The sequence below is a fragment of the Cydia amplana genome, chromosome 5, assembly GCF_948474715.1.
Source record: "Cydia amplana chromosome 5, ilCydAmpl1.1, whole genome shotgun sequence".
Lineage (NCBI taxonomy): Eukaryota > Metazoa > Arthropoda > Insecta > Lepidoptera > Tortricidae > Cydia > Cydia amplana.
This window is the reverse complement of record NC_086073.1, coordinates 4,914,563-4,937,478: the sequence shown is the minus strand read 5'-3', so window position 1 is coordinate 4,937,478 and position 22,916 is coordinate 4,914,563. Positions and strand designations below refer to the sequence as shown.

General features: G+C 37.0%; 3 protein-coding genes and 1 non-coding gene across 4 annotated transcripts in view; 3 read left to right on the top strand and 1 right to left on the bottom strand.

The window, feature by feature from the left end:
- Positions 1 to 2,051: 2,051 nt before the first annotated feature.
- On the top strand, positions 2,052 to 2,123 carry Trnad-guc (transfer RNA aspartic acid (anticodon GUC)). The gene has a single exon. It is a non-coding gene; the product is annotated as a tRNA-Asp (tRNA).
- Positions 2,124 to 4,122: 1,999 nt separating this feature from the next.
- LOC134648228 (uncharacterized) lies at positions 4,123 to 7,672 on the top strand. The gene is made up of 4 exons (XM_063502713.1): positions 4,123 to 4,678; positions 5,789 to 5,988; positions 6,073 to 7,499; positions 7,609 to 7,672. Exons 1-4 carry the CDS (start codon positions 4,123 to 4,125, stop codon positions 7,670 to 7,672), a joined length of 2,247 nt encoding a protein of 748 aa, XP_063358783.1.
- A 2,906-nt stretch (positions 7,673 to 10,578) lies between these two features.
- Positions 10,579 to 13,392, bottom strand: LOC134648227 (uncharacterized). The gene is made up of 6 exons (XM_063502712.1): positions 13,383 to 13,392; positions 12,990 to 13,189; positions 11,940 to 12,131; positions 11,671 to 11,731; positions 10,997 to 11,131; positions 10,579 to 10,745 (listed from the first exon to the last, which is right to left on the bottom strand). Exons 1-6 carry the CDS (start codon positions 13,390 to 13,392, stop codon positions 10,579 to 10,581), a joined length of 765 nt encoding a protein of 254 aa, XP_063358782.1.
- Positions 13,393 to 13,970: 578 nt separating this feature from the next.
- Positions 13,971 to 22,916, top strand: part of LOC134647823 (cyclic nucleotide-gated cation channel beta-3-like) — a 28,021-nt gene continuing 19,075 nt past the window's right edge. The window contains exon 1 of the mRNA XM_063502149.1: positions 13,971 to 14,317. Within this exon, the coding sequence (XP_063358219.1) occupies positions 14,285 to 14,317 (33 nt within the window). The 5' untranslated portion in view covers positions 13,971 to 14,284. The remainder of the gene's footprint in view (positions 14,318 to 22,916) is intronic.

Genomic DNA, 22,916 nt, shown 5'->3' with positions numbered 1-22,916 from the left:
CCATGACCGTGTTCGGTAGATAAAGGGGTGTTTTTATTTTGACAGTTTGGTAGACGACAGGTTAATAAGAGGACATCGTCCGTCCAGTGGCGCTCTCATTGGGGGAATTGTCTTTTCTAATGAACCAATTAATTATATAAATCATTATTTTACTATTGTTGTCCTACTGATTCCCTAATAACTTTTGATTTTTTTTCATATATAGTTTTAGTCTTCTTTATTAACTAAACGGCAAATGGTGGCCACATCAGTGGTCACTGGATGGACGATGCAGTCTTAAAAGAAACATCATTTTATTTTTTACCGGAAATTACAGAAAAATTTGAGAACCCCTGTTAGACTGTGTACGTTTGACTTACATACTATTTGAGGCCTAACACTGCCCACAAAATCACAAACATTACATCACAGTCAGCGTACAGGTAATACAGATATACTACCCACGACGAGGCCTATACTTATATGTATGGGTGAGAGGAGAATGGTTAGATACATATTGTATACAAAGTAGTTTCATGTATGAGGTTTTTTAAGGATTTTTACGAAAGTAAATAGTGGCTTACAAAATTCACCTTTATTCCTAATCTTAGGTACCTATAGGTACTTAACTTACATATACAGGGTGGCCAAATAAGAGGTATACACTTTATTTTTGAAATTTTATTCTATAAAACATAAAAAATATTAAGTATTCCTTGTTAAATATAATATGTAGGGTCAGCAATTACACATGGAAAATAATGTCAGACAAATATCCACCTCTAGCACATGGCAGATGCGAACCCTTTTCATCGCGTTTTTCATCACTTTTTCACACATTTCAGGCGTTATCTCAGCGACAGTGTTTCGAATATTTTGTTTTAATTGCTAAAGGTTCGTTGGCCTATTAGCATAGACACGTCCCTTTAGATAGCCCCACAGAAAAAAGTCAGGAGCTGTTAAATCAGGCGATCTTGGGGGCCAGTCAATGTCACCGTTTCTCGAAATTAATCGACCGGGAAACGTTATTTTTAATGTTTCTATTGTTTTTAATGATTAAAACACGTTGTTCCGTCGTAAAACGCTCCATAATAAATTTGCCGTATCTACACAAACTAATTTTCATGCAATAACTGTCATATTTACCGCCAAAATAAAATGGCGGCAAAAAAAAGTTGTATACCTCTAAGTTGGCCACCCTGTACTACTTTTTACTTTTAGCATAAGGAGGTACCACCAGACCACACCACCACCACCACACCACCAAGATAGATGTTTGTAAACTGGCAAACACGGTTGTAAATGGGATTAAACCCGCTGCTACCTATCTCAATATTAATTAATATCGAAAAACAAGTAATATATACTTATTAAATATATAATATTAGGTACCTTACTTAAACTTTATAAATGGTGCCTAGAAAAATCTTACTATAAGATAAGTGACCACTTTATCTCTTCGAACAATAATTCGTACGAATAGTAATATTTATTAATTTACTCATTGACATAGTACCAATCATTTTATTCGTATCACATGTAATGGCATGATATTTGTATAAGTATTTAGCTGTAAGATTAGTTTTAGTATTAATATTGTACTCCGCATCGCGGTTGATTGTGATGATTCTACCTTAACATAATTTTAAGATCATTGTAACTCACAATATGACAATAAAGATTTCAATTTCAATTTCAATTTCAATTTCAATTTACCTACCTATTTCTCTTTGCTAAAACTTTAGGTAGATATAATGTTAATGAACTTCAATAAATAAAGTACGATAGTTGGTTATCTAAATAATATACTAATTAACTTTTTATTTCATTTATTTTCTTCAATTGCAATCTCATTATGATCACAAAAAATAAGGTCATCAAGCTTCGTAGAGTCTGTGCGGAAAGAGAAGAGTCCTACACTGTATTGGGTCCCATACATTTCACGATTTTCACGACTCTTCTATTTCCGCACAGACTCGTCTTCACTAGGTATGAATATTAAGATCACGTGACTTTACAGATAAACTGTTTAATAATACAATACATTGCAGTTTTTCAACTACGTAGACAAGTCTTCGGTAGTATAGTGGTAAGTATCCCCGCCTGTCACGCGGGAGACCGGGGTTCGATTCCCCGCCGGAGAGATTCTTTTTGTACTTATTCTTATGTTTTTTTTTTATTGATCTTTAATTAGGGTAAAGGCACCAGTAGTCAGCCTTATAACGACTTTTTTAAGTTTGAACGTTCGGCATTTCTACAGGATTAGTCGGATAATTAAACAAATGACATGGTTAGATCAATTGTTTATCATAGTTTTAAAACAAAATATTAAAAAAAATAACAATCCTCTTTATAATATCTCTAATTAAGTTTAAACAAAAAGTGGCACTTTTCTCCAGTAGTCAGCCTCCAAAATCCAGTAAGCAGCCTCTGTGTACCCAGTACTCAGCCTATATAAACTATTCATAATAATTAGATCAAAATCACTAATATTTATATCAAAATCAACGATATTATAATATATTCTTTTTATAATTTTTGTAATCGTTATTGTAGTTAGTTGTAGTTTTTAATTTTAGTTTAATATGATTTTTTTGCATATATGTATTACTTACCTACTTGTTTACTTATTTAATAAAAAAAAATCTTATAGGTACCTACAATTCTTATGACACGAAATTTGTTGGCCATAGGTACTTAATTAACTAACACTATTCATGCAAACTAAGAATCGCAATATTTATTTTCTAATAATTAATCCGTCAAAAATTAACGAGGTAAATCAGGTAGTATATAACTATGTTCCTAGTAGGTATTCGGTAAGAAATAATTAATCGAGTCTATGCAGAACTAATTATCATTAATAAACAAAGTCATATACCGACCAGGAACAAGCAAAATGATAGTTATGTATAGTTAAAGTCAAAAATATGTATACACTTTTGAACCTTATTTCAATGAGATAGGGTTTAAAAATGTGGACATATTTTTGGCGGCGACGTACCAAGCAAGGTCAATGGCTGAGTACTGGATCCGCGAAACCCAGTGCTCAGCCGCATTAAAACGTTATTTCAAATGCGGCTGACTACTGGGTTTTACTTTAAATTGACTAGGGCATGCCTAACTAAATTTGAAAATGTAAATTTAACGGTCCTAACGGTCGCATTGGCTCGAAAATAATAAAATAAACGAATAACCCAAAGGTCAGCCGTGGGGGGCTGGGCACTGGATTCTTTGGAAAAAAGTGTTATCCAGTAGCCAGCCCCCTCAATTTATAAGTGAAATATTGATATTTTCATTCAAATATAATGCAATTTAATAGATAAACTAATAAATAAACCAATCATTAACAAAAACAATAACTTTTAACATTAAAACATAGTTTTTCTTGCCTGTTAAGAGAACACCATGTTCGCGCCCCTTTTCATTCATTATCATTCACATTCATCCATATCGCTCACTCTTTCTTTCATAAATATATTCGACCTCATTTTTCACATCACCCGCTTTTTCTGCCGACCTATCAAACCGCAAATAAAAAGTAAACAATTAAAATATTGACATTGCTGTCATTGAGCAAAAATACATCGATCAATATAAACTATTATGAAAATACGTTTCGCGTGTGAATAATATAGAGGTTAAAAGAGAACGGAGAAGGAAGAAGGAATAACGAACCACATTTCTGGCGGCCGCCGAAACCAATGAAAATTACATGCAGGTAAGGTCGGCCCATTAATCCCATAATTTATTCATACATAGCCATAGCCCCATCTTATCTTCGGGCTGCGCTTCCTTCCGCTGGTCCTTCGTCATCTATTAGCCGCTCCATTTCTGGTCCTTCGAGCCGGATTCTCTTCTCTTCTTTTCCCTTTTCTCTCCTCATACATTCATTGCGAATCGTTCTCCTCCCGCTCCGCCCGTATAAATATTACCTAAATTATTCTCTATTAATCGCTCCCGCAGTTTAGGTATTTATTTATATGAGTATTATTATTCTCCGCGCCGCCCTTATAAACTAGTTACCTAAATATAATTTCTTAACCGCACCCGCAATTTAGGTATACTTACGTTTATAAGAGTTTATCCTTATTTATAGGAACATAAATTGTTTTACCGCATACTTAACCCGTCTCCTGCACTATGGTGAAAGATACAAAAAAAATCGAAAGCGTCGACAGCGCGTATTATGAAGATGAGTTGTTGATGCTTGAAGCAAAACGTAATATCTTCTTTGAACTCGTCCAGGGCATTTACAATAAGTCGCTAGTCGTTGATACAGATGCAGACAGTCGCGAGAGTTTCCTTGCCGCTGCGGAAAATATCGACGAACTTCGCTCGGAGTTCAAAGAGGTTGTTAATGAGTATAATCGCACGTTGCTTAGGGCTAAGGCGGCTGCTGTCCCTAATTATCAGCCGATCATAGCCTTCGAAGATTTGTACTGCCGCATCAGGAGAGCGGTTAAGCGGCTGCAACCAGCCGCACCGCCGGCCTCTTCGCCACCTTCTATAGTGGAGAGAGCCAGACCTTCTTTGCCAACGATGGAACTGATAGCGTTCGATGGAGACATACGTAACTGGCCGCTGTTCTACGCTAGTTTTAAATCTAGAGTGCACGACAATCTGTCGCTTACCGACGAAGAGAAGCTTTTCTATCTTATTGGGAAATTGTCACCAAAAGCTCAAACTGTCTTCGCGGGTATAACTCCGAGCGCTGAAAATTATCAGCTTATCCTCGATAGTTTAATTGACAGATTTCAAGACAAGCGCACTCTTGCCTCGACCTACATGGATCAAATGCTCAATTTAAAGGTTAATTCTAACTTTCAGACATTCATCGATAAATTCGTCACAGCTGCGAATGCGCTTAAAGCGCTTAAGCTTGATGACTTAAGCGACTTTATGCTTCTGCATATAGCATTAAAAAAGTTAGACCAGGAATCTCTACGAGCATTTGAAATGCTGCACCGCAATACGAAGTTGCCTACCTTTCGTGATCTGTCAGATTTTATGAAGAGTCAGTTTAGGATTTGTCAAAATGTGCAACCATGTACCGCCGTCTCCGCCGCCGTAAATCCATCGCGCGAAAAAGGTGTTAAGTCGTCTCAACCGCGTAGTGCCGCACCAAAACTACAAAGTTATGTCGCTTGCGCGAGCACTACTAAATGTTTGTGTGACAATATTGTCCATGAACATTTATTTAAATGTCCGTCCCTCAACAACTTAACGCCTTCCGAACGCTTCAAACGCGCTAAAGAGCTTAAGGCATGTGTTAACTGCCTTAGTATCAAACACCGCACCCGCGAGTGCAATTCCGAGGTGAAATGTCGAGTTTGCCGTCAAAAGCATCATACTCTGTTGCATTTTGACAACGACAAGGATGAAAAGGCTACGACGTCTGATGTGTCAAATACATCTGCGAGCGCCGCGGCTGAGTCGTCTTCACCGCCGGAGAGCACATCTTGTAACACGTCTATCGTGACTCAAGCACTAGCGGCCTCTAACAATAAGATGTCAAATCAAAACTCAACATCTTCGTGTGATACGGTTTTGCTGTCCACCGCGAAGGTTATCGTCCGCGATAATAAGGGTGGCGCGCAAGTCATCAAATGTTTACTTGACACCGCGTCACAAAGTAACTTCATTACTGAGGAGTGTTGTAAGCGATTAGGTTTGAATTTTGATAAAAAACCAAGCGCTGTATTTGGCATTGGAAAAACTAAAAAAATTGTTAAAGGTGACGCAAACATCAAAATATTTTCGCGGTTTGACGAAAACGTCAACTTTGACGTTTCGAGTCTTGTGGTAGATCGCATTACCGACGACTTGCCGTCAGTGCCCGTGGACATGTCAACACTCACGCATGTTCATGGACTCCCTTTGGCTGACGACACGTTGGATACGCCCGTCGCAATTGATGTGCTGGTGGGTGCAACTATATTCCCATATTTGTTGCTACCGCACATTGTTAAAAGCGACGTAGACCATATGCCACCGGCTATTCAGACGGTATTGGGGTATATTTTAATGGGTTCGGTTCCTGCTTTACAGGCACCGCGTAAATATACTTCGGCATGTTGTACTTCCGTTCAGGACTCCATGGACCACCTCCTCAAAAGGTTCTGGGAGCTTGAGGAAGTATCCGCTCCGCCCGCTCAAAGTCAAGATGACCTTGAATGCGAGGATTACTTTCGCACTACCACCACGCGCGACACTAGTGGTAGATATACTGTCGCATTGCCTTTCCGAGATGATGTGTTCAAGCTTGGAGAGTCGCATTCTGCTGCTAAGAGGCGCTTTCTTTGCCTCGAAAGGAAGCTAGAGTTATCGAGTATGTTGCGTGCCGCCTATGACGATATTATTCGTGAATACGTCAGTAAGGGTTACATATCGGAGGTAACTAACTCCATGAACGCCTCACCAGCCATCGCATACATAGTTCCTCACCATGCTATCGTGCGCGAGGACATAACGACCAAAGTGTACATGGTCCTGGACTCGAGTAGCAAGACAAGTACAGGCCTGTCGTTGAATGATGTTTTGCACTCAGGGCCCAACCTAAAGGGGGATTTGTTTTCAATCCTTCTAAACTTTAGCTTATCCAAAATAGCGCTTTCGGCCGATTGCCGTCAAATGTTTCTACAGATTGGCGTTCGCGAAGCGGACCGCCAGTTTCAGCGAATCTTATATAGATTCCGCCCGGCAGATCCCATTACTACATACGAATTTAATCGTGTGTGTTTTGGCATGAAGTCGAGTCCCTATCACGCGCTCCGCGTCGTCCGTCAGCTGATTGCAGACGACGGGCATAAGTTTCCCAAGGCTGCAGCGATTGCATCCTCCTGTACTTACATGGATGACGTATGCTTTAGCATTATGTCAGATGACTCGCAACAGCAGGATGAGTTTGTTGCTATTGCCGCGGCTAAGGAGCTGATTGATCTATTCAAATGCGGTCAATTTGATCTTATGAAATGGACTTGCAATTCAGACGCCGTGCTACGTGAAATACCTGCTTCGCATCGGGCTTCCGTAGACATTGAAACTGACCCAGGGGTCTCGCAAAAGGTTCTTGGGTTATGTTGGAATAAATCTGGTGATTACTTCCATTTCAAAGTGAAAGAACCAGACTCAACGTGCACTAAAAGGACGATCTTGTCCGCAGTGGCACGTCTATGGGATAATGTGGGCTTAGTAGCTCCAGTGGTCTTATATGCAAAACTCCTCATCCAGGAGCTTTGGTTGATCAAATGCGACTGGGATGAGACTCCCCCACCTCATATTGTGGATTTATGGGAACGATTCTGTTCGGAGTTTCCTAAACTTTATGAAATCCACATACCGCGCCATCTTGGAGTAGTACAGAGTTGTACTATAAACCTTTTAGGCTTCGGTGATGCATCTGAGCGAGCATATGGAGGTGTAGTATATCTTCAGGTTCTAAAGGGAGACGAAGTGACTGTCCGGCTGGTGTGTTCCAAGTCGAAGGTCTGTCCCCTTAAAACAGTCTCCGTCGCGAGGTTAGAACTGTGTGCTGCGGTCCTCCTGGCAAAGCTCATGCGGAAGGTGCAAGATAACTTCGAATCCCGTTATAACATTAACGAGATCTATGCGTTTACTGATTCGAAGGTTGCCCTCTGCTGGATTCAGTCATCACCACACCGCTGGCAAACGTTTGTTGCCAACCGGGTAGTTAACCTCGTAAGGCCCAACGTCCTATTTTTAGGACTGAGAAATGTAGTCCTTCCGGCCCAAGCAACTATATTAATTTATCAATTAGCGGCCCAGAGTCCTAAAATTAGGTCATTCACTTCTGACACGTACCGATCCTAAATCTTTGCGTGTAAAGAAACCTTTATTTCTTAAATATGGCGGAACTGAACGCAGTTATTATGATTACCTGTCAGTTTGACGTTTGACAATCAAATGACAGTCTTTTGGCACGCGGATGTTGGGAAGATGGCGTCCTCGCGAAAACGTTGTAAGTAAATCCGTTTTTTTCACCAGAATCTTAAATTATTTTAACCTAAGTTTAATTAAAAATACTTATTTAAGCTTTGTATTATGACGATCACTAAAAATTTTTTTCCGTTATGATTTATTTCGAGCAGGAGATGCGAGCAAATTTCGATGTCCTAAAATTAGGTCGATGGAATGTTATTGCATTAGTACAATGTAATTGTTTTTGTAATTGTTTTATCATAAATTTTGTTTTTTTCTAGGAGTTTTGTAACTTTATTTTGAAAGAAAATGTTTATTTTGATATTTCATTTGTAGGATAAGATAAAAAAATGTAAGAACACTGATCTCATTGTTGATAAATACCAAAAAGTATTATATTTATCTAAGCAAATTTGAGACTATACTATAGTAATGTTACAGGAAAAACTATTTTTTATGATGTTTAATTGTTTATATAAGTAATGTGAGAAACTTGATCTCATCCTTAATAAAGACTAAAGTGCAATTGTTAAACAAAGTTGAGGCTGATGTGATAATATTTTAAAAGAAAGTACTTTTTGTTGATGTTTAGAATACATAAGTTTAGATTTATTGTACAACTAATGTACTACCTACATATACATAAATAAAAATAATTATGAAATATGTATGTTCGTTTTTATTTAATGATTCACAGCTATTTCATTGGTTTATTGCAAATGTAGTGACTAGATAAAATAACAAATATTCACAAAATATAATCCCAGTGACCTAAAAATAGGACATTTTTTTTTCGAGTAATTTTAAATTAATTTTATTCATAATACTTACATTTACAGTACTTAATAAGACTTCAGCTAAAAATATGCCAATTTCAGATTTTATAGCAAGTAGAAGGTCTGGGCCGCTAGTATAAGTACCTAAAATTAGGCCGTTGGGTAGATATGATAAACGTCCTAAAAATAGCTTGGGCCTTACGAGGTTAAGATTATCGAAGCTATTCCGGCCAGCTGCTTTCATCATGTGGCGGGCTTGGAAAATCCCGCGGATTGCCTGTCCCGTGGACTAACGCCTGCTAAGCTAGTGGATCATCCTTTGTGGTTCACGGGACCAGCTTGGGCTTCCAAGCATCCATCGGAGTGGCCTTTAAGGGAGCTCGATCGAAAGTCCATCGGTGAGGTGCCAGAGCTTAAACCTCTTACACACGCTACAACTACGGATGTGTCAGAGTCGCCACTTTATTCGCTCGCTCAGCGGATATCGTCGTGGTCTCGTTTATTGCGCATTATCGTATACGTGTATCGCATTCTTAAACCGAAACCGCGCTCTAATACGGCACTTACTCGATCTGACTTAGAGTTCGCTGGAGGTAAAATTCGTTCATCGTTACAAGCGTTTAGTGATGATATTGATAAAATTAATAGCAAGAAGTATTGCTCGCCTGCTTTACAAAAGCTCAAACCGTTTATAGATAAAGGCGGTCTCATTCGTGTTGGAGGCCGACTGTCAAATGCTGACTTGGAATATACGCAGAAACACCCAATTGTAGTTCCGCGACGTGATCATGTAGTTAATAATATGATTGTTGACTATTTCCACAGAAAGCATTTGCATGCCGGTCAGATGGGCCACGTTATCAGTTCCTATCGTAATTGGCACTGTGGTTGTTATAAAGGTAGATAATGCGCCGCCATTTTCATGGCCTTTAGGCGTTGTAGAGGCAGTACATCCTTCAAAGGACGGTTTAACCCGCGTTGTCACTGTCAGGATAAATAAGGGAAGTTTTGTACGTCCTGTCGTGCGATTGTGCCCACTGCCTAACCAATAATATGTACATAGTATAATTCGTTAGGATAATACTTTTCTTTAGTTTGTTATTTCGCTATTGTTGTGAATGTTCGTTTCTTAGTTTGATGAGAAGGGTTATCTCTTACTTTATTCAGTTTTGTTTCCTTTAAAGGAACCCTTTAAAGCCGGGGGAGAATGTTCGCGCCCCTTTTCATTCATTATCATTCACATTCATCCATATCGCTCACTCTTTCTTTCATAAATATATTCGACCTCATTTTTCACATCACCCGCTTTTTCTGCCGACCTATCAAACCGCAAATAAAAAGTAAACAATTAAAATATTGACATTGCTGTCATTGAGCAAAAATACATCGATCAATATAAACTATTATGAAAATACGTTTCGCGTGTGAATAATATAGAGGTTAAAAGAGAACGGAGAAGGAAGAAGGAATAACGAACCACATTTCTGGCGGCCGCCGAAACCAATGAAAATTACATGCAGGTAAGGTCGGCCCATTAATCCCATAATTTATTCATACATAGCCATAGCCCCATCTTATCTTCGGGCTGCGCTTCCTTCCGCTGGTCCTTCGTCATCTATTAGCCGCTCCAACCACGTGCAGTAAAAAATATGGCGGACATGACACTATTGCACTCGTCGACAAACAGCACCTGTATGAACGAGTATATTTCTTCCCCCCGTTCCCTCACCGCACCTGTCGTGTGACGTATTAACCAATAAGGAACCAAAGCTCCTATTTGAGTACTCGCGATTCGTTTAAACGAATATACCAGATATTTATGACCAATAAACGACTCAAAAGGCTGACTACTGGTACCTGGCTGGCCACTGGTGCCGTTACCCTATTCCCCTCTATGGTTCATTAGAAGAAAATCTTTAATTCTAGTCATTACGCTCACAAGTTTTCCCACGTGGCTAGATATTTCTCGAGTAGTTTCGAGAAATTGTTTAGTATATTCCAGTTTTTCCCTTTCCAGGCGAATCAACTCCGAGGCACTTTCATCTTCGTCTAAAAAAGAAAGATTTATAAGTAAATAAAATTATAAAAAATAGTCTTAATAAGTAGCGAACTTAAAATAGCATTCAAAAATAAAAGTAAGTATATTAAAGTTGTATTTATGTACGTTAAATAATAATAAAAAAAAAATTTTATCACAAATAATAAAGTCCTTAAATAATTGTTGTCCCAGGGAATAATGGACATTTTGGGAGCAGTGAGTGTTAAATTAAAAAATAAAATAAAATAGAAAAATATCGTACCAGATTCATTGTCAGTCTTCAATTTCTTTTGTTTGCTCTCATAGTGAGGCCTACTGGTGCCAACCTCGTCGTCGGCTTCAGAGATATTTTGGGATGAATGCCTTCTCTTTTTACCTCGTCCGGGCTTTGTAACACCTTTGGGAAAAACAAGAGTATGGTTTTTCGAGTGACATTACAATTATTTTTTTATACAGGCAACTAGTGAAGCTTATGCCTCAATTGCGTCTAAATGAGCAAATGGGCCGATTTCTATTTGTTTGTCTGCAAAAAAAAAAAGTGAAACAGAGTATAGTTAGATACATTACGTTACCAAGAAAAGGAAACATTATTTTACAATCCTCAGAAGGTGGAAGGTTCAGTCTATTTATTTATTTGTTTAATCCTTAACTTAACACTTTGAATGGCAATAGATTGGGACAAAATTAGAAAGCATACCTTTGCAAAAAATTTTCAGAATACATTAAATTTATACCTACAGAGGACCTGCCGCGAAAACTGAAAATCAAAAATTGCGGGGATTTTTCTCTTTTACTCTAGTGAAGGTGTAATTAGAGTGACAGAGAAAGATGCTCACAATTTGCGAACTTCGATTTTCGCGGTTATAGCTCAGGTAGGTAAAAACAGGAAATTGATACTGTATTGTGTGTTATGTAAAAATAAAAATACCTACTAACCATAATTTATAGGTGCTTCCTCGCTATTATCAGCCATATGCGATTCTTCTTCATCTGAAAACTATAATAAAACTATTAGAAGCGTAAAAGTGCGTGCGTAGAAGTGTACAATAAAACTAAAAAGCGTAAATTTGGATTGGAATGTTGGAACATTTGGATCACAGCTACATCACATGATCTCAGGCGTTCTGCGCCCGAATTCGTACTAATTCTGCGTAGGGTAGGTAGACGGTCGCGGCCCGAAGCTAGTATTGAACATGTATACTAACGCTAGCACCTTCAGCTAAAGGGTCGCTCTTGATCACCACACCAGAGACCACACTTTCCCCGATGATCTCCAGGATGGTTTCCTCCATCTGGCTGAGGCTGGCCACTCCATCAGGCGGTGGCTTGTTGCTGTCCCGGGCCGCCTTCAGCTCCAGGGCGCGGCGGCGGACTCTGTACTTCCAGTCGCACCAATACTGAAGTTAAAAAAAAAATAGGGTTGACAGAGGCTATAGTCTGGTTCATTATTTCCACTAAGGGTTCCAGTCACGTTACAACAAATCGCTAGCGATTTCAATACATTGTGGCATTTGTTCAACAGATTGTATTCGTTGCATCGATTTAGTCGGCAATAAATAGAAAATTGCATGCGACTTGTTGCACGGTTCATGCAGGTCTTTATTCGTAATTTTGAAAACTTATCTAAAATGTGTTTACGGCCTTAAAAAAAACTAAAACAATATGAAACGCTACACCTAAATTAATAAAGTGTTTGCGGGAGTCAAATTATTAATTGCTTTTTATACCTAGTCAGGAGGCCTTCACTCGAAGAGAGGTCCTTAATTCAAACTCGAATTCTATATAAATAAATAATTTAACTAAAACTTGCATGACATATATTGAATAATAAAATAAACAAAGTATTAATGAATTAGATTAGATAAAAATGTAATTAGAAAAAGGGTTAATATATAATATTAGGTTTTCATTAAAGTGACAGATTTCAATAGCCTATTTTGTATGCAGGTAAAGTAATAATAAAAATACCTATTATTATGACTGTTTTTTACAATTTAGATTGTAGTGAAATATAAGTAAAAATACAAATGTAATTTACTTGCTGTTAAAATGAATTGTGAAATTACCAATCTAAAATAATTATGCACGTGAAATTATTTACGAATTGTTACGTATTTTTAATGTATTAAGGAATAAATGAGGCTATAATAATAATACCTAGTCATAAATATTTTTGTCACTGACATCTTGTTTAGACAAATAAAGATAATCGGGTGTTACGAATAAACCTATTTTAAAGTCACAATATCACACACCTTGGACCATCCTTTTCCATCTTTCACAGCACCTTCCCCGATAGCATTAAGTTTCTTGGCACAAACATTCCATAACTTCACGGAGTGGAGTTTCCCCCTGCGACCCCTGGTCAACCCTTTAGCCAAGTCTTGATGTTCATTCAGGTAGTCTAGAAGACCTTTCAACTGCTCCAAAGTTACTTGCTTTCGGGCTATTAAATCTTAAATTCAAAAGAAACAGTTACATATCAAAGAATCATTTAAATAAAATAGAATTTAATTTAGAATTAGAATCCTAAAACATAACAGAAACAATACCGGCACATTTCGTTTGACGTTTCTAATAATCAGTCTTATTACTTGTGCGTGGCGTGCACTAATTCAAACTAACGAAAAAAGCAACGCTGAACTAACCTGTATCCATTCTATTTAATTTATCTCAAAATATAAATGATATCACTTATTCACATCACATTTATCTTTGAAGCACTTATTTATTAGTATTTCAATATTGTGTAGAAAAAATCGTAATTTTGTCGTAAAGTCGTTATATCGGTATCGTTTATAAGATCGGGTCGGTATCGTTCTGGTCGATTTAGGCCGGAGCGACTTTTACTAAAATCGGCAAGTCTCCATCTGTTTTATCGACGCGTTGGCGGGAATTCTGTGCGCGCGCATCTTCGATTTTCCAGCAAATTAATACCCCCTGCAGCGCTTCAATCAGAGATAAGAAAACAAGTTGCTGTAAACATTGAGACATTGAACATTGATGTTAAACGAATAATTTTAACCCAAAAATAACTTATATGAGTTATATTGTACAGTTTAAATATAAAATAATATATACTCGGAAAAGTGTTCGTAAATTCTCAATTAAATAATAAAATAATATCGAAAGACTATCATAATGAGCGACAGTGTCAAACTTAATAATAAACTGATATAAGGAACCTTCTTAATTTAGGGGCCTAAATATTTATACTCAAAATATACTCAAAAAATCGGAAAGATTTTCTTGCTACTGAAAAGCGCTGAAAACGCTGATTATCATAAATTGGTCGCACGCAAATATTTACATCTCGCCCCATACATTGTGGTAATGCGAACAAATCAAAATGAGTGTCCAATCCTCGCGAGTACAGTTCACTAGGTGTATTTTTAATTTAGTCCAGTCTAAAATCGTTCACGGCAATAAAATTGACAAGTGATATGATATCGGCAAGTCTTTGATTTGGTTCCTATTTTCCTGTACCGATGAGAAATAAAATGTACGGTGACAGTTAATTCTACAATAGTTTGACTTGATTGTGAACAAGATGGTGATGGGGCTGCGATTTCGGCTTCAGCGGGTAAGTTTTGCTTTAATTAATTGTTTTCATATTGTAAATAGAAAAAGGTCTGCATGGAAACAAATATGGAAGTTAACGAGTTCCAACAGTTTATTAGTAATGATGCTTTGCTTTGTGCTTACTACCTATGATAAGTATATGTGGTTCGAAGTCTTGGTCAATGTCAAGGTCGCGGTCGGAAAGGAAATAAATCTCCGTCAATACTCCAGTTAAAGTACCTGTCGCGTGTAAGTATGGGATGTGACGCAGTTGTAGCTTTCAACTAAATTAACATTACGAAGTATGATATTGACCGTATAGCGACTAACTTTTTATTTTTGTCAAAGTAACTTACACCCTAACTCAGTGACGTTGGTCGCTTTCTGCATTGATAAAAAAATTGAGTTGGTCGTTTTCTGTATAACTACGGTCAATTATGATACAACCACACTTAGGCACCTAATATACCTACAATGTGAATATGACTATATATATAAGTACCTATATCTTGTTTGTAAATAAATAATTTTAAGAACCCATATGACTATTCTATTCAAAACTTAGTGAGCGCATTTTACTTAGGTAGGTATATGTATACAAAATTTAATTTAATCGTCTTTACAAAGCAATTTGGGAAGATTAAGCGCTTTTCAGTATCAGTAGGTAAGTTAATGTAAGTATCATACCTACCTCAGAAAAAAAACAACGGGTTGCACTCCGGGAGTGCCGGCAGAAGTGAAAACTCAATCGATCAGGTCACGTGTCCGTCTTACGAATTTTCAATCTGTCGAATCTGTCGGTCACGTGACCTGTTTCAAGTTTAACATTTTTTCCCCACCTCAAAAAGTGCACAGCGCCGCTAAAGAAGTTTTCACTTCAAAAATGTTGCTTGGTAATTGTGTGATGACATACTTGTTTAATTAAGATTTTATTTAGTTTCTTAGGTATCAGGTTTTCTTATTCACTTCTAATCTACATTTCAGAACTACTAAAACCTTATGCGTGACTGTGCACTTTCCACTGTTGCAAAGTCTGTCTGATCAAAGGATTCCAAATTATATTTAACGAATTTAAACATTTCTCACAGGTCGGAACTGTCAAGATCCCAACTTTTTAAGTTTTAAAAACAACGGACTGCATGATTTTTTGTGCTATACAAGCAATTAATTACCTAAGCAGGTAGCGCAAAAAATAGCCGAGATAGTAAGTTGAATCCTCCGCGACGTTCGATTGTCCTAATGGATCTAAAAAAAATGCAATAGGAGGGTCAAAAGTTAATATGAATCTACATTACGAGGGGTGTTCAAAATATTCTCGGTATGAGAATGAAAACAAACAAGTACGAAAAGTTTGATATTTTTATTTTTCAATATACTCCCCCCCTATGTTCATACACTTAAAAGATCGATCAATTATTTTTTTTAATCCCTCGTAAAAATATTTTTTATCTTTCGTGTAAAAATTAGGGCTCCCGGTATCCGTGTTACACGCCGAAACGAATACCCGTGTTCTTAAGCCCGGCGGTGCTAAGAACACGGTTTACACAGAACCGCCGGGATCCGGATACGTATCCAATAAACGTTCCCAAGACACGTTTCTCAGATACGTATCTCCGTTTACACGGGTACTTAACACCGGCCCGAACGGACCGAAACAGGTTGACCCAATCAATGCTCTAGGTCTGGGTATGTAAGGTCTAATATTGAATGTTGACTTCAGATGAACTCGTTTGGCGTACGATTTTTTTAAATTTATTTATAACTGTGTTGATATAACATATTTAGCTAACTATACAATATATTAACCGAAGTAGGTGTCCCTATCCTATATTGTCTACTATTTTTAATTTTAAACCTACTCGTCCCTAGTTTAAATTAAAACCTTAATTTTTTTACTATTATTGCTTTTAAGCTAACATATTCATTATTAATTACATAATTAATATAATAGGGATGATGACACATGTTGAATTTTATAACAAAATCTAGTAAAATAGATAGCAAACGAGCAATTTATCACAATAATGTGGATATTAAAATAAAATATTGAAAAATTACAAAATTACAGGACCTGAAAATTTCAAAATTTAAGTTTTTTTAACTTCCAAAAACGATAAAAGTAAGGGTACCATTAGATTCCTTACATTTCATCCAAAAAAATATTGTATAGCAACTATATACATAAACGCAATATTTCACCGACAAAAACGCAATTTTCTTGTTTTGTCCATACTACAAGATGGGCGATGACGTCACGGCCTCTGGCCGTTTTGTTTAGGGCATTTCGCGAGTGAACTGCGACTGTCGGACTTTGACTACAATTTCTGACTTTTGTGTTACTTTAATGCAATGGGTCCCATATATACATTTGATCCTAAAAACAAACCCGATAGATTGATACCATAAAAAAAATTAGTCATGTAGCCTATTATATTTCAATCAAAGAAATACATTTTATACATGTATACTTGTGTAAGTAATATAGTTTCGTGAAGAATAGATGTGCAGACAAATACTACCTATATTAGTTAAAAATAACAGTTAAGAAAATAAGTATGAATTACTTCGTGGTTATTTCTTCTTGCAACGGGCGACCCCCGCGCGGGCAGCTTTCTCGTGCAGAGAATTGCAATCACAATCCAGCGCGGGAACGCTGCCTGCGTATTGGGCACCCTCCCGAGGGCACCAAATCTTATTATTATCAATTTACTGCTGAGCGAAAAGAGCAAATCTGCCAACGACGCAAAAAAAAGTACACACAAGCGGCATTCGAAACGCAGGATTTCACGCGAGAACCTTAATAAGAAACCCATGCTACCTTGGTTACCTAGCGATTATATTGTTATGAACATTAAGATAGATCTCAAAATTGGTAATCATTCATGTTCACTTGGGTCACTTTCACACGAGTGTTCAGGTAATAAATGCCGGCCGCTGGTGTTCCATTCATTAGAACGTGTTGTTTTCCAATACCCTTTTGTCTGATATCGCCGAAAACAAGTAGGTTCCCAAACCATTATCAGAACTGCCACAACCAATTATAAGCTTTATGTCGGTGTAATAAGGTGAACACGTCTACACAAGAAATTGTAACAAATGCAGCGGCAGATACACAGTCATGTTTATTTATCAATTTTTACATGGTTTACTATAATACTTAATATCTAGATGCCTGGCTTACGTAAGTTAAAAAATAATACGATTAAAAAATATACATTTCTTATTGACAGAATATTTATTCGATAAAATATACCTATTCGAGAAAACTCACACATACATTGTAGGTAATATCAGTAATATGATTGACAATTGATTGAATTTTAATTATAATTAATATAATTATACTTATAGGACTTATATCTACAGATTATTAGAACTGTTTAATAATGTGCAATTGGTAAGAATATTGTATGTATTACCAGATCATGCATGGCCAGTTTTTATCGTACAGTCTTCTCTTTATACTCTTTATTGCTTTTATTTTTTATTACTAACACTTTATATTTATTGCTATCAAGTTATATAATAAACCATAAAGTATTAGTATTTGAAGTCTTATATAAAATACTATTATGTAGCATGTAGGTATACCTACTGTATTTCTAATTTTCTACTCGTATTGCAACATTGCAAACAAAAACTAGGTACCTGCTCAGAAAAAGGTTTTGTAAACCGTTTATTGAATTTCGACTCTATGAACCACGAAATAAGGTTAAATATGACAGAAACTCCTCATGAATCTTTTGTCTATTCATTTGTAGCTCTTAAGTACCTACGCCGGTTCGTTCCTTCGCTACTCGTCAAGGACGTCTCCGGAGCCACGGGTAAATAAGATCCGTTCCTTCGAATACCCGTTTATCCGTGGGAACGGATCTTAATTACACGTTTCTTAATTAAACGTGCGGAACGGGCCAGAAAACCGTGTACGTGTTATTCGGAAACGGGTATTCGAAACGTGTAAACGAAACACGGACTCGACCGCGAGCCCTAGTAAAAATGCTCCTCCACTGCCGCCTTCAATGCTTCATCGTCAGAAAATGTATTTCCACGCAGATCCTTTTTAAGATTGGGGAGCAAAAAGAAGTCGCTGGGGGCTAAGTCCGGACTATACGGTGGGTGAGTAACAGTTTTAAACCCACATTCAACAATAGCTGCCTTGGCAATATGAGCAGTATGGACGGGGGCGTTGTCATGCAGAAGCAGAATACCTTTGGTTAACTTTCCTCGCCTCTTTTCTTTAATTACATCCTTTAATTGACGTAGAATGTTAGCGTAGTACTGTCCTGTGATATTTACACCTTTTTCTTTATAATCGATTAGTAATACTCCTTCACAATCCCAAAATATCGTGGCCATGACCTTGCCAGCTGAAGGGATGACCTTGAACTTCTTGGGATGAGCTGAACCCTTAATGTGCCACTGCATGGACTCTTGTTTACTCTCTGGGTCATAATGATGAACCCAGGTTTCATCTCCAGTAACTATTCTTTGCAGCACCTCATCAGGATTTTCACCGCACAGGTCAATAAAATCGGAACAACAAGCTACACGCATGTCTTTTTGAAGCCGAGTCAGCATTCGCGGAACCCATCTTGCACTTACTTTTGACATATTAAGATGGTCATGTATAATATCATGTACGGTACCAATAGAGAGATTGGTTACTTGTGCTATAGATTTTACCTTCACTCGACCATCTTCCAATATAAGTTTTTCCACTTTATCAATATTTTCTTGTGAAGTAGCTACTACAGGCCGGCCAGGTCTAGGGTCATCTTCAATACTCTCCCTTCCGCGTTTAAACTCGCTTGACCACTTTTGAATGGTAGATAAAGAAGGAGCAGACTCACGGTAAACACAATCCATTTCCTCTTTTATGGTTTTTTGATTTTTACCCTGTTTTGTCAAGAATTTTATCACGCATCGATGTTCTAATTTAGTTAACATTGTCAATTCGCACATGATGTTCATGTTTGTTCAGCAATTGCAGAAAAACAAAAGACTATCTCGGTTCGAATTATACTTTTTTTTAATGTCAATGAATAAACCTTAGCGGCCAGTAACGAAAGAACTTTTAGAAGAGGTCGTAAGATATCAATACCGAGAATATTTTGAACGCCCCTCGTACATTGCCAATTAAAGGGTTAATAGGCGAACTGTTTACAGGTGTCTAAAGTGGTATAAACGTACCTATACGTTTAAGTACCAATTGAATATACATACTTGACCTAGTAAGTATAACTAGAGTTTTAAAATTTTCCCTCTATTCATATTGGGCATTTTCCATAGTTAATATAAATAAATTTAAAAAATAACTCGATCAATGCCTCGCCTTCTTCACAACTATTCCAAATTTCAAATCGCAACTTAAGCAGTTCTCGAGATATTTAGCAATGTGGCAGACAGACGGACGGACAGTCACCATAAGGGTTCCTTTTGTACATTTTTGGTACGGAACCCTAAAACTATGTCTACAATCCTATCAGAGACACTTAGAGAGCAGATATGGAACTAAGTAAAACCATTGCTTATTTTCGGGATGTCACAAGATTTGCAATGTTCAATGTTTAGTGGAGTTTACTCCACTGTAAACTCCCAAAGCAGATCCCTACCGTTAAATTTCAAAACGTAAAGTAACAAGTGCTAAATAATGCTGAAGACGAAAAGCCGATACCTACACCTAGGTACAGATTTTCATTGAAATCCACTTCGTTTCGAAGTAGATATTTCTCAGAGTAAATCGTTTTCCAACCCTATCTGAAAGTGACACTGGTAGGTATTTATTGAGCAATAAAATTTACTTTCCACTTAATTCGATTCAACAGGCGGTCCACGCCTGTTGTTGTGTTGGCCGAATGAAACTAGCTTCAAGTTTCAATCGAATAAAACAGTGGCACGAAAACTTCCGGCCGGACCGCACGTGCGGAAATACGCGGGAAAATCTACCATTAAAACTTTTTTCGAATCTTTTGTCATAGACAAATGTGCAAAGTATAAATACTTTTTAAAAAGTTGACTGGTTAAATTAACTGTGCGTTTTTTGGTTACTAGCGAAAAAAATGGAATTAAAAGTTGATGTGGTAAGTATTCTCTGAGGAGACTTAAACCATTTCATGTAAAACGTTTTTGTTTGAATTTGAAAAAGATAAATATATTGGAGTTGATTGATTACGGTATTCAATAAAGGTAGGTAAGGGTAACCATTGTGTATGTTTTCGCTATATTTTGGTCCCGAGTTATTTATTACCCGGTATAAGCTGTAAGCAATTTAGTAATAAAATTGTCTCCTGTCTGCGAGTGAGGACGCCCAGACCAAACCATCGAAAACATAGTGCTGGAACATCCCACCAAAATACATAGAGGCCATGTGAATGACTTCTATAACCTGACTGAAGACGCGGCTGCTTAAATACCTGAGTAGTTGTTATTATATTCTCTATACTTTTGTATCCAATGACTGTGATAAAGCCATACGAAAAATAAATAAATAAGAAGAGTCCGTCTGTCCATATAAAAAATAATCAAGAGGATTTAGGTTTATACATAATAGGGACTTATACTCACGTAGGATTTTTTTAGACTTTAGACGATGTGTTTGGCTCTTGGCTCTGAGATACAAACACTATAAAGGAAAAGCTCTACCATCCCTACTATGATAATCTACCCATGGACCTAGAATATTACGGACGGACTGTCACCTAAGACAAACTGTGACATTGCAATGGCGGACGGTTTGAATGTGTGCGTGTAGACGAGTGTTACCATGTAACACAAATTCTCCCCTAATGGTGAAACAATTATTTTTAATATCGTCCTTGTTTTCAAATAAAAAAATTAGGACAGTTTTACGTTAGACAATAAAAAAGGTGTGTACGTATCTGATTTTATAGGTCTTGAAAATGTGCAATATTGCACAATTACTTTGTGCAAACATTATTTTCAATACCTAATGATATTTAGCATCGTAATGAAATCAGTTCGTCATGTTTTTTAAATTTATACATTTAACTTGAAACATACATATCTGGTTTTCTTCAACAAAAAAATTATAATACATAACAAACAAACGTTAACTATCAAACATGCATGTAAGCGTCTAATCTCCTTAGTATCGGGAAATTACCATACCGACCTAGTTTGAAATGCACAATCAATAATTTAACCATTTACCTAAATGATCTCTTAATACATAATGATTTAATAAGAAGGGTATCAATTACCCTACTTTCGGGAAATTACCCTATTCATGTTACTGGTCACACTCCTGTTTTGCAGTTTGATAATTTATAAACAACAAATTATCGTGATTTTACGTACTAATTGATAATCTTAAGTATGAAAAGTTATTCCGTGACTTTTTTTCTTTCGATCGGTACAATTCTAGCAGGATTTAACTACGCATGCCGGCATATTTTATATTTTTCTTCGACATGTTTACTTCAATGACGTTTCGATTCGTCTGACGGCAAACTGGTGGATGTGGGCAGTCAATGTGTGTGTGTCACGCGTAAATACTATGAAACTGGTGGATGTTGGAATCACAGTTGTGTTGTAAGCGAAACTCCGTCCGTAATATTATAGGTTCATGAATCTACCGACTCAATTTACCTTTCCTCCCAAAATGAATTACCAGAATTACCTACTGAATTCACTGGACATCAATGAAACAACGGTAAAGTAAAGGTAGCTACCTAATTCAAATTATTACCTAGGACTAGGTATTTGTCAAATCTCAATCTACTATTTTCCAAATCAGACTGTAGAATTAAACCCGTAAAAATACAGTGGAATTGATAATAACCTCCTCCTTTTTTTGAAGTCGGTTAAAAAAACAAGAATTTACGCTTAGTTTGCATCGATTATAGTTAGAGCAAAAAGATTTAATACATATAATCATTAAAAATATGTACCTATCTTAAGTAGGTATAAGATACATTGCTAATAAGAGAAAATATATATTTTTAAGTTAAATTAAAAAAAAAGTTTCTCAAAATGTTTTACCTTACTGATGCACCGATGGAAAGTTTTCAAAATTTGCAAAATTTTCCACATGGTAAACATTCGTAAACTTCGCTTATTTTGTATGGAGAAAATAATCCTCTACCAAAATTATTACTTGCTTTATGATTTTAGTAGGTATGCTAACTGTATAAAAGTTAATAACTCAATAAAAATTATCATTTTCCGGGCTCGACAACCGTGTCCCTGACAATATGCCTATAGAATGTCAAAATTAACCGCAGCCAATTAACGAACATGGACACCGAATCACACGCCAAATAATAATTAGGTCATGGTCATCAGACATATTGTCGAATAATTCGTTTCCAGTAACTTAACGCCGAAATAATGAGGGCCTTGTTGAAGTTGATCGAATGAAATTTGTGATCGGATTGACGCCTTCGTGATGTGGTGATGGCGAAAGATACTTCAAATTTGAACCAACGCGTCTATCCTTGGAACTCTTGGAAGAGCTCATTGTAAAAGCGAGACCACCACCTGCTTGCGAAGGATCATGGAGTTGTCGGTCACATTGCCCCAAAAGACGGATATAACCTCGAACGACTGATGGTTAGGTACTGGTAAGAGTGTAATATCGACGGAAAGAGATCATCCGTAAG